The 12,191-nt window shown below is 44.1% G+C and overlaps 1 protein-coding gene across 50 annotated transcripts in view; it reads left to right on the top strand.

The window, feature by feature from the left end:
* Positions 1-12,191, top strand: part of ICA1 (islet cell autoantigen 1) — a 165,401-nt gene that overhangs the window by 132,119 nt on the left and 21,091 nt on the right. For 38 of the 50 annotated variants that reach the window (XM_069587524.1, XM_069587552.1, XM_069587558.1 and 35 more), the window contains 3 exons: positions 2,126-2,178; positions 4,812-4,874; positions 4,985-5,017. In XM_069587524.1, the coding sequence (XP_069443625.1) occupies positions 2,126-2,178; positions 4,812-4,874; positions 4,985-5,017 (149 nt within the window). The remainder of the gene's footprint in view (positions 1-2,125; positions 2,179-4,811; positions 4,875-4,984; positions 5,018-12,191) is intronic. The other 12 variants (XM_069587566.1, XM_069587559.1, XM_069587569.1 and 9 more) reach the window with 1 other exon arrangement.

Raw genomic sequence — 12,191 nt, 5'->3', positions numbered from 1 at the left:
TGCTAAAACAGAGGCCAGACTCCTCCCCACACATATTCCTCTAGGCAGGGACCCGCCTGTCCTGATAAGAGACCCATGCCTGGGGTCTTTAGGAAGGGCGGCTTGAGAGGAGTTGACTAGGGCCAAAGAGGCAGGAGTGCCCATGGCTCCTGGCCTGAGCCCCAGGCTCGCACTGTCTGGGGTGCCTGGACTCTATCTGTTCCTCTCGTCACCATCAGTTTTGAGGGCCTGTCCTAGATGGGAAATCCCCGGCTTCTCACTCACAGAAGGAAATAACCCATGAACTTGCTTCACAACATGTATAGCCCTCTGGGGTTCTCCTACACAAGTGTCGGGTTTTGACGTTTTGTTTTCTACATGCAGACCTTCCGTTTTCTCTTCTGTGAAGCAGAGAGCAGCTTTGAGGGTAGGAAGTGACTCTCCATCTTGATTTCTTGCCTCTTTATAGAGAAGGCGCCTCCAGTCATTTTAAATACTTTGAAAGATGAACTTTTCCACATACATGGTGCATAATTCCTAACCTCATACAGCGAGGAGGAGGTTTCAGTGTGAACCTATGCTTTTTCTGGTAAGATGTCACAGCCCGTGAGAACCAGCTGACCTAGGAAGGCAAAGTAGTTCACCTGACCTCCATTCACTCTTCCTTGTTCACACAAGAAAGTTTAGATGCCAGTCTTGTAGTAAAACAGGCTTGCATTTCTACTGCGTTTCAAAATAAGTTCAGATAGATCCTTTTTGTCCAGCAGAAATATTTGCTGCCCATAGTGGCCCTCTGTGATTTTAAAGCAAATACGAGAAAATGTGTTTTTTGCAAAACAAGGGCAATTTTTTGTTGTAGGAACAACTATAGAATGTGGTCTGAATCTAGTACAGTTGACTCTCTTAGGTGGAAGCAGTTTAGCCTATTACCAGTAGTAATGGTTAATCTGGCCTTCCCTGGTGGCTCAGATGGTAAAGAATCTGTCTGCCATGCAGGAGACCTGGGTTTGATTCCTGGGTCGGGAAGATTCCTTGGAGAAAGGAATAGCAGTCCACTCCAGTATTCTTACCTGGGAAATTCTACGAACAAAGGAGCCTGACAGGCTATGGGCCATGGGGTCACAAAGACTCTGACAGGACTGAGGGACTAACACACAGTGGTAATCTAACTGCCATTTAGTGGACACCTGCTGTGTACTAAACACAATGCCGGGTGTTTTCTTCATGTCATCTCAGCTCATTCTCATGATGCCCCTCTGTGTGATCAAGGTAGGCTTTTCCCTGTTGTGTTAATGATGGAAGCAAGGCTCAGAGAGGTTAAAGGTCTGCCCACAGCCCCTGGATAGTAAGGGGCGGGGCCTGGAGTGAGTCCTGGTGCCTTCTTTTCACCTTGTGTTACTGCAATCAAAATAAAGCATTAACTTTTACTCAGAGAGGAAGAACCACCCAAGATGGTGTGGATTAGTTTTAATTAATTTCATATTTCTGCATTATTTTAGTACTTCCTCTTTAAAGCTCAAGAAGTATAACCCAGTAACTATTTTTAATGACATTGAAAATTTCATAAGAATTTTGTTCAGAAATGGTAGGTAAAGTGAACCACTGTGCTAGGAGGGAGGTTCAGAGGCACCGACTGGATCTCAGGACAGAGAAGTGTCTCTGCCGTGATCCTACCCATGAATAGCGAGAGTTCAGTAGGCAACAGTCTTGTGAATTTGAGAGTGATCCTGCTGTTAGCCTTATATACAGTAATTTAGCTAAACTCCTGAGGTGTCCTCTTTTGTAACTACAGAATCAGAATAAACACTCACTTGTCCATCAGTTTTTTAACTGTGTTTTTAAAAATGGTAGTAAGTACCTAACTTTGTTAGGTACCTAAGTACCCACTTAGATGTTTACGGAATATGTGCCTTAGCATGAAACCAAATCCAGATGTTAAGATACTACTAACCACCTTTAGTACAGGGACAGGAGAAAGTCAGCAAATTTATTTCTTCTTCCAAAAATGTATAGCATGTAAATGGCTATATGTTCATATTTTATGTGTGTGTAAGTACAATAATAGATATTGTACAGAAAATCTGACTCTGTCATAAGTATGACATTTTCAGAACAATATTACTAAACTTTGTTTTTTAATTTTAAGGTTAATTTCACTAGAGGATGAAAACCAGCACAAGGAATCCTCTAGTTTTAAGAGTAAGTCTCGATTTTTTTTTTTCAGAATTACTTCTGAAATACTACTGCATGATAGCCAACTCATTTTCTTTTCTGTCAAACTCCTTCTAGACCTTTTTATTTCCAACTGAAAAAAATTATGTATTTACTTTGCTTCTTAAGAGTTTAAAGTTCAAATATCAGTGCTGTTGACCCCATAGTATTATGGAGAGAGGCTGTGTATTTTGAACAAAAAAACAGCCATCATTAGTCATTTCAGCAGCAGCCTGTTGAGGGTGCATCACAATTGAGACTCGGCAGAGAGCTGTTTGCTTTACAATAGGTGATAACATTGCTGTGTTACCATTACGAGCTGTAACTGATGTTTGGGCTGTGGGGACGGTTGTGATGAGATCACATAATGACATTGGGGGGGTGTGATTTCCGCTGTGTCATGGGGTGGGTGCTGGTCCTTGTTGGGAATCCGATGGGAGGGCTCGGACTCTGCTCTTCCAGGTAGTTCCTGGGCCTGCTCTATACTAGTGTAAAAGCAAAGCATTAGTCACTCAGTCCTGTCCAGCTCTTTGTGATCCCCTGGACTGTAGCGCCAGGCTCCTCCTCACTGAGTGACACCAGATGCCTGGGGCATACTGACCCTCCTCTGATCCTGAGGGATCACAGCGCTTGTGACCCAGACCCTGTGCTGGGCAGGGCTTGTCAGCAATCCCCGCCTCCTGCGGTTACAGCCCGCTCTTCCATCGGCAGTTCTCTCATAAGGAGCACAGGGTCGGGTTGAGTGTGATGGAACTCATGGGATGGAAAGCTGAGTCTTTCACTGGGACTCGAATCCTTGGAGATGAAGGGACCAGTTTTATATAATGTGAAGAGATCTGAAATGACCTCAAGCGCCTGTTCAGCCTGGCCCTCCCAGGACACACCCGCCTCTGCTCTGCTCCGTCGTCTCCTGGAGACCGGAGAGGCAGAGTACACCCCGGGATCCCCCCTCCCTTCCATCTTTTTCCCCAGGCTTTGTCTTCCTTCCATCTTTCTTGCTTCTTTTCCAAGCCCGTCACCTGCTTTATTCTCCTCCTTCTCCCATGTGACTGCTTCGTTTGCTTTTTCCTCCATCTGTCTTTGAACAGGAAAAACAAACTGTCACCTTTCTGCCTCCACAGCTTGACTTCCTGTCATCCTTTCATACTTGTTTGCCTTCCCTGATGCACGTCTTTGTTCATTTGCTCAGCACATGTTTATCTGGGGCAGGCACAGCACGGGGCTCTGGGTGTTCAGTGGTAGATCCTTCCAACATGAGGCGAACTGTTACACAAGTTACTGGGTAACTCCAACTTGGGTGAGAGCTACAAGGGCTGTTTACAGGTATTTGTGACTGGGAATGCTCACCTGTTTGGGGGTGTCGGGGAATTATCTCAGTCAAGGCTATTGCAAGACCTATCAAAGCAAAAGAAACAGCCTGAGTGAAGACTGTGAGCCAGGGAGAACCAGGAGAAGGTCAGAGAAACAAGGTCTAAGCGGTAGAAGAAGGCGGAGAGGCAGGCTAGCCATGTAAGAGTTCTCTGAACAGTATTGATCCCCACCCACCAACCTCAGGATCATGCAGGCCCATAGCCTGGAACCTGTGGGAATCTTAGTTTTGTGGAAGCATGTGAACTCCAGTTTACTATGTTTGTATTCAAGGCGTTTATACAGCATGCGATGACACAGGGGGATGAAGTTTTCTCTTTGTGCAGTGTGTTCACTTGCCTGTGGTAGTTGCATAATATTTTGAGATTGTACCTGTTGATCACCCTGTTTCATAGATACGTAGAATGGAATCCATTATAAAGAACTGCCATCTGTCTTTTATCCTGGGACTTGTAGAAAGTCTAATGTACATAGGAGCAAACCAGGTTTGAAGGCTGTACTGTTGTGTACACACACACACACACACTTTATTGGGCAGAAGGCAAAAAGAGTTCCTACGTGTTCCTTGCCCCCACGCATGTATAAACACCTCCATTAGCAGCATCCCCCACCAGGGTAAATAATCAGTGAACCAACATTGACATATCATTATTACTCAGATTCCATAGTTTACATTAGATGTTGTACATGTAGGTGTTGACAAATGTATAATGGCACATATCCATCATTACAGTATCATACAGAGCGGTGTCACTGTCCCCAAAATCCCCTGTGACTTCACCTATTCGTCCTCCCCTCCCCCAAACTCTAGCAACTGCTGATCTTTTCACTGTCGCCATTGTCTTGCTTTTCCCAGAATGTCATATAGTTGGAATCTTGCTGTGTAGCCTTTACAGGTTGGCTCCTTTCACCCAGTAATCTGCCCTTTTATTTTAGCCAGGCCCATGTGACTGAGGTTCATTAGCCCCAGCAATTGGTTGTTGGGTACTTAAGTCACACATGTGTCCCTGGAAGGAGAATTGTTAGATCAGTGGCATATAGTTTTTCTACCAAACAAAGCAAGGATTCAGGGCAGTTAACTCAGCATTCATTGAGAGCCAGTTGCTTGAGTAAAATGTCAGCTGAGGACCCCTGCTTCTGCCTGAGGGAGTTTTCAGATACATTTGTTCCTGAAGCTTGTGCTTCACATTAGTATATGAACTCGCACACCTTTCTGAAGTGGTGATAACCAAATGCATGTGTTTTATTTACAGCCGAAGATAGAAAAAGTGTTTTATCTGCCTTAGACAAAAGCTGTACACGTAATGCATGCTCAGGTAATCCAGATTAAGGAAAACAACTCAATTTTAGTAATTTGACTCAAACTCCTTACAAAATGAAACTGACATAATTTTCTTTTCTTTCTTCTCCTCTAATGAACCTGTAGATGAACTTTTAGACATGAAACCCGAGGAAGGTGGTAAGATTTATGCATTTCTTTGGGGTTACAATTTTTTTAATATTATAAATACTGTGTTTACATGCAGGCAAATGCAATTTTTATCTCTTGAATAGCTTTGCATTCCCAAGCAATTGTTTTTAGGTAACTGCCATTTGTCTTTATGAAGTGAAGTAAAGTTAAAGTTGCTCAGTTGTGTCTAATTCCTTGCAACCCCATGCAGAGTAGCCTGCCAGGCTCCTCTGTCCATGGGATTCTCCAGGCAAGAATACTGGAGTGGGTTGCCATTCCCTTCTCCAGGGGATCTTCCCAACCCAGGGGTCAAACCCAGGTCTCCTGCGTTGGAGGGAGATTCCTTACCATCTGAGCCACGAGGGAAGCCCAAGTGACTTTAAATATCCTCATGCACAAAGACTACGTCCAGATCTGTCATCAGTATAATGCTCAAACCAGTAAAGCTAAAAGGTGCTGTGTCAGAGATTGTAAGTGGGAGTAGAAAAAACATGGCTTTCAGAATCAGACAGACCTGACTTTTGAATGTGGTTCTCTTATAAATAATCTCTGTGGCCTTAAGTAACTTGCTTCATCCTTAAACTCTTTTAGCCTCAGTTATTCTCATTTGTAAACTGGAACCAGTAGCAACAGTCTTGCTGGGTTACTCTCAGGTTCGAAGATCAAGTATGCAAAGGGTCTTTCATGATCTCTGACACAGGGACACTGTCTAAATGGCAAGCAGTTAAGATGTAGGACTAGAAATGTTGCCCTGCTGGGACTTCCCGACAGTCAGTGGTTAAGACTCTGAGCCTCCGCTGTAGGGGGCATGGGTTCAATCCCTGGTTGGAAACCAAGACCCCACATGTAGCACATGGCATGGCCAAAAATAAACAAATAAATAAATAGATTATAAATTATGAGTTTATGTAATTTTCAAAAAGAAAAAAAATCTAATTATGAAAAAAATAAAAAGAAATACTGCCAAGCTGATGCACAGCGCTTATCTTCACTGAACCTTAGTTAAATGCAAAGGGAAATTTGTTGGCTAGGTCCTACATCCCAGTTCACCAGACCGAAAAGTCATTTACTGAGTAGCCCCTCATAGGAGATTCCAGAACTGTGGGTCTGGATGAGACATGCCTAGTTTTAAGTGATCCCAAGAAATTGAGTGTTTTCAGCTTGCTCATAACATTTGCTTTTCATCCTACCAAGAGTCTCCTCCTAGTGATTTACCATGGGTCCAAAATATCCCTGAGATTGTCATCCAAATTCCAGAGTGTCTCTTGCCCCAGGTGGTTGGCATACAGTCTGCCCTGGACTCACAGGTTTCTTTCAGGACTAGAAGTGGGCCAAGATATCCTGTTAGCCCCAGTTACCTAGGGCCGAGGATTTTCTCTCCCCAGTCTTTGCTTGATTTGGATTTAGTTCCCAGAGTGTGAGAGGAGAGAGTCTGGGAAACAGAGGACATTGGTTAAAGTTTTTTTTTTTTCAAAATTGGAAAGGCAACACAACTCTAGCATTAAGTTTCCAGGGCTTAAAAAAAAGGTTCCAGGGCTAAGGAATATAAACTTCAGGGCAGAAACCTGCTTTCCTTATTAATTTTTCCCTCCACCATACAATATTTCATGAAGGTCCATGTGTATTTTATCAGAATATCTACTTACTTGTGAATGCTGAAATCACATAAGATTATGAAAGTAAAAAAGCAAGTAATAATGCAGATTGCCATTATATGGCCTATGTTTTCATAAAATCATTTCTCCCTTGGCTTAAGGATAGAATTTTGATGAAATAAAAAGTGTTTTCAAACAAGTTAATTTTTGGAGGAGGAAACAGTTCAGTCTTACAAACTGAGATAAAGATAATAATGTAACAATAATAGGTACCTACTACCTAGTTTTAGCAAGTCTGAACAGTTAACGAATTATTCATACATAAGCTTCAACTTATTTTGATAGGAATATGATTTCTCTTATTCCCAACGTCTTGTTTATATAGCTTGTCCTTTGTTTTTATTATCTCCTTCTTAATTTCATTATTTTAATAAGCATAATTTTTGAGTAGGTGGTGTGTTCATATTAGTGCAAAAAACAAAACCATAATAAAAATGTATACAGGAAAAACACAAACCTCTCAGCGACATAACTGCTGCCCACCCTCCCATCTGTTCCAACACTCCCTCCCCTCTTGCATCCCTCCAATGTTTCTTTCCACAAACACAAGCACATTTGAGCCCACAGTCTCATGTTTCCCCACTTCTTACCAAAAAAAATTCTTGCTTTTGGATTTTGATTTTTTTTTTTTAACTTGGTCATAGTAGTACATGGCTAACCCAGTAGCCATGCATTTCTTCTCAGAATTTAGTCAGAAATGCTCCTTTCCAAGATACAGTCATGAGCTTCTTCCATCCCATGGGCCAAGACTCATTGGAATAAGATTGCCATCTTTCTCCTTATTTAAAACAACTTCCACACCTCATTGGTTTATAGGTACATCTTTGTTTCGTCAAATTCCAGCTCATAGGCTTTTTTTTTTTTTTTTTGAGCACTCAATTTAAGTCTGAAGATAAAGAGAGGAACGTGCTCTTCCTCAAACTGTGTACTCATTCTCAGGCAGAAAAATGTATTTACAAATTTTCTTGGTTAAATACAGTTTGACGTAATTTCTCCTTTTGCCCTCGAGTCACGAGCCATTCTTTCCCTCTATCTGCTTCTTCTACATCTGCAGCCCCTGGGGTAGCATCAGCTTAAAAATTAACACAGCCGCAAGTATAAAAATATTCCCTCAGTGTACAAAGAACTTGAGGTGGTGAAAGAAGAGAATGCTCTTAATTAGTTGACTTCTAAATATGTGCCCTTCGGAAAACTGCCAAAAGGACCAAATCCTGATTTAAAATGCTGGTTGTAGTATGTAAGACACTAAACAATCAAGAGTTAAAAAGCGCTTAATCCAGGGAAGGCTGGCTTTATAGGACTGGCGGTGGGGCTGTAAGCTCTAGCACCCTGCTGCGTGGGGGGCCCGTTCACTCTCAGTGGTGACTCTGTTCAAGAAGTCAGTCCTGGTGCAGTGTTGTCAGAGAGCAGACCGCTTCTGACAACAGCAGGGACACAATTCTCCAGGAACCATGGCTCAGAAAATCACTCCGCTCAGTGTCATAGTGAAATGTGTTTCTCCTACTAAATAGATAATGAAATTAGAAGATGCTTGCTCCTTGAAAGAAAAGCTATGAGAAACTAGACAGCATGTTACAAAGCAGAGATAACAATTTGCCGACAAAGGTCCATTAGTCAAAGCTGCGGTTCTTTCAGTGGTCATGTATGGATGTGAGAGTTGGACCATAAAGAAGGCTGAGCACCAAAGAATTGATAGTTTCAAATTGTGGTACTGGAGAAGACTCTTGAGAGTCCCTTGGACTGCAAGGAGATCAAACTAGTCAATCCTGAAGGAAATCAACTCTGTGTATTCACTCTAAGGATCGATGCTGAGGCTGAAGCTCCAATACTTTGGCCACCTGATGGGAAGAGCTGACTCACCGGAAAAGACCCTGATGCTGGGAAAGATTGAGGGCAGGAGAAGAAGGGGACGACAGAGGATGAGGTAGTTGGATGGCATCACTGACCCAATGGACATAAGTCTGAACAAACTCCAGGAGATAGTGAAGGACAGGAAAGCCTGGCATGTTGCAGTTCATGGGGTCACAAAGAGTCAGACACGAGTTAATGACTGAACATCAGCAAATAGATAATGTAATGGAAAACCAGTATTTGGTCAGTTTATACAAAGGTTTCAAGTGAAGAAGAAACTGAGTTACAGTTTGAAATACTTGGAAGTGGCTCTGAAATCACCTTGTGACCACATGTGACGATCCTTAGCCTCAATTCATGGGTTATGACAGGTAGAAATCTTGTGTTCCTCAAAGTTGGGCCAAGAAAAATAACTCTCAGATACTGAACAGAAAGTGATGGCATAAAGCAGAATAGAGTTCCATCCACTCAGCTCATCTAAGTCTCCTAACTTGGTTTCATCCAAAAGATCCCTCTCTCAGATGGGACTGGCTGAACGAATTTTAGAATTTTTAAACTGTTGATATTATAGTTAAAATGTTTGTCTTCGGCTGCTTCCTTGGTTTCTATACAGACTTGCGATTCTGAATTCTGGCCAAACTTCAGAAAGACTGAGACCCCCCCACTCAGTAGCTCCCACAGGTCTGGATGAGGAGCTATAGCCTGAATCAGTAACACGTGTGTCCGTCCCTGCCCCGGTCTTTCCCAGTCATTCAGAAGGGTCTCCTCTGTGCGTGTGTGTGTGCGCACGCCAGTCGTGTCTGACTCTTTGTGACCCCATGTGCTGTAGCCCACGAGGCTTCTCTGATGTTCCAGCAAGACTACTAGAGTGGGTTGCCATCTCCTCCTTCAGGGGGTCTCCCTGACCCAGGAATCGAACCTGAGTCTCTTGTGTCTCCAGCATTGGCAGGCAAATTGTTTACCAGCTGAGCTTCCTGGGAAGCCCCTCCTATGCTTACCCATGTATGTGTAGCTGTCTAGGGATCTGACTGCTTCCTCACAGCTATGTCTTTTCTCATAAACTTTCCCTTCTTCCTGTCTTCCTCAGTGTCTTAGGGAGAACTGCTGGGTTGCTTCCTTTCATGAGCTAATGGTGCACTTTTAAAACCAAGTACTATTCTTACTTGATCACCTTATAGTCTGGAGTGTTCTGTGTAGATTTACCCATGCTCCAGGCATCAAGTTTTCTAGTAAGATTGCTTGCTTGTTAAATTCCAATTTTACAATGGAGGACCAGGCTTGGGGATCATGAAAAAGTATTTCTGAGTGTCTGCTCAGGGTCTGCTTCCCTGGTGGCTCAGAGGTTAAAGCATTTTGCCTGCAAGGTGGGAGACCCAGGTTCAATCCTGGGTTGGGAAGACCCCTGGAGAAGGAAATGGCAACCCACTCCAGTATTCTTGCCTGGAAAATCCCATGGATGGAGGAGCCTGGTAGGTTACAGTCCACGGGATCGCAAAGAGTCGGACACGACTGAGCAGCTTCACTCACTGACTCACTCAGTGTCTAGCATTGTTGGGGTTTTTTTCACTCGTGGAGGAGGGATTTTTTTGTTTGGCGTGTATGTGTTTGTGGGTGTGCGTGTCCCAGAGAGTGGGTGCAGTGGATTTTCCTCCATCTGTTATTATTATCCATGTCTTTTTTCACCAGAAGGGAGATTTTAGAAGTATTCTTGAATTCTAAGCAAGCACAGTTTCTTCCCAGAGCCTTTTATAATGAAGACTATTTTTCTTGTTAGTTGTCTAAGGTGGTTTCCTACCCATCTTTGTCCCATGCTGTCTTCTGGGTGACGTGAGGATAGTGTTGGTGTTTGGGGTTTTTCATGTGTGTTTCAAGCGTGAGGCTTTTACAATTAGTCATAGCTTTGAGAGCGGGGAGCCGGGAGCAGCCCCGAGCGCCTTCCTGTTTCACACACAGATGAAGGGAACTGCCGTGACATTTATCTGCTTGCTTTCCTGTGCTCTCATTTTGGGTCTGTGCACTCACGTTTCCATCTTCTGTGCTCCTAATTTCTGCTGAGGTCATGAAACTCGGTATGATTTCAGAAATGTCACCTGAGTGGGCGGTCACCCTTTTCCCACCTTAGTTTTCTGTCACCCACAGTCTGAACACTAGCGCTTCCTCTGAATGTCAGTTTTCACTCATTGAAAACTCACGGGGTCAGAATCAGTGTTCCTAAGGAATGTTTTCGCAGAGACATAGGGTTTGATTTTTGAAGCCTCGGGCAGAGCAAGGCAAATATGATGAGAGGGTCTGTCATCTCGGCCGTTCTGTCATGATGCCTGCAGCCAAGAACTTTGCCTGGCAGCTACATGACCTTAGGAACCCTACAGACTTTACGAACATTTAAATATTTGCTTATATATGGGGATCCTTAATAGGCTCTGAAGTGTGCAGCACTGAGAAAACATCTTGACCTGTGAGCCAGGGGTCGCCAGCCAGATAATCCATAACTAATAAATTATATGACCTTGAGGTCGTCTAGCCTGGGTCTCTCTTTCCTCATCTATAAAATGAGTTTGAGGAGATGATTTATAAGATCCTTTCAGGTGAGTATGACGCTTCCCTTTGGGCATTTCACTGGGAAAACAGCAGGTTCCTCGATGGGAAGATGGGGGGATGTGTGTGAAGAATGGCACACAGGAGAGGGTTGTTGAACCACAGACTTCCGTGAAGGCAATGTTGGTGAGCTGTGGAAAGGGCTACCTTAGAGCCTGACTGCAGAGGTCCTGAGCCCACAATAAGGAGCATCACTTCACTCAGCAATCAGAGCGGGCCATGGATGTTATTTGAGGAAGGGAATAATAACCTCACAGCTGAATTAAGCAAAAGTATAAGCCAGAGGGACTTCCCAGGTGGCACGAGTGGTAAAGAACCTGCCTGTTAATACAGAAGACACAAGAGACCCAGGTTCGATCCCTGGGTCAGGAAGATCCCCTGGAGGAGGGCATACACTCCAGTATTCTTGCCTGGAGAATCCCACGGACAGAGGAGCCTGGTGGGCTATGGTCCACAGGGACTCAAAGAGTCGGACACGACTGCAGCAACTGAGCGTGCACACACACACACATACACATACAAAGGGAAAGTGTCTTTTATGGAACTCCAGCAGGCTCAGCAGTGGGCCAGTCCCTAAGGGCTCCCAGGCTGGAATTGGTCATCAGAGTTTCAGGAAAGCATTTGGAATTGGAAACAGGGGTTTGAGACTGTTCCCAGGCGACACTAGAACCAAGAGAACACGTAAGATCTTCTCTGCAGAGAATGTAGGGAAGAGAGAGGTGATGGCTTAGGAGGAAGTCTCGAGGGCAACCAGAGTAGGATGAGGCGGCCAGGAAAGTATAATCAGGAAGACAGGAGGACATCCAAGAGAGCCACTTCCTGGGGACCCCAGGAGACGACAGCATTTCCAGAGTGGGCAGTAGTGTAGAGTGCTGGAGAGACCCAAGCAGCCTCAGAATAGGGGCTTGGAACCTGCCGTGAGGGTCTCACTGCTAACCTTCAAGGGGGCCACTTCAGTGTAGAGCAGGGCCAGGAACTTGATTACAGATAGAGCCAGAAAGAGTGCTAACAAAGTGGCGCGGGTGGCTGTAGAAGGAAGAAGAAACTTAACAGTGACTTGACAGGAGGCATGGGGTAAAAAA

This window comes from Ovis canadensis, chromosome 4 (assembly GCF_042477335.2).
Source record: "Ovis canadensis isolate MfBH-ARS-UI-01 breed Bighorn chromosome 4, ARS-UI_OviCan_v2, whole genome shotgun sequence".
Lineage (NCBI taxonomy): Eukaryota > Metazoa > Chordata > Mammalia > Artiodactyla > Bovidae > Ovis > Ovis canadensis.
This window is presented reverse-complemented; position numbering and strand designations above follow the sequence as displayed.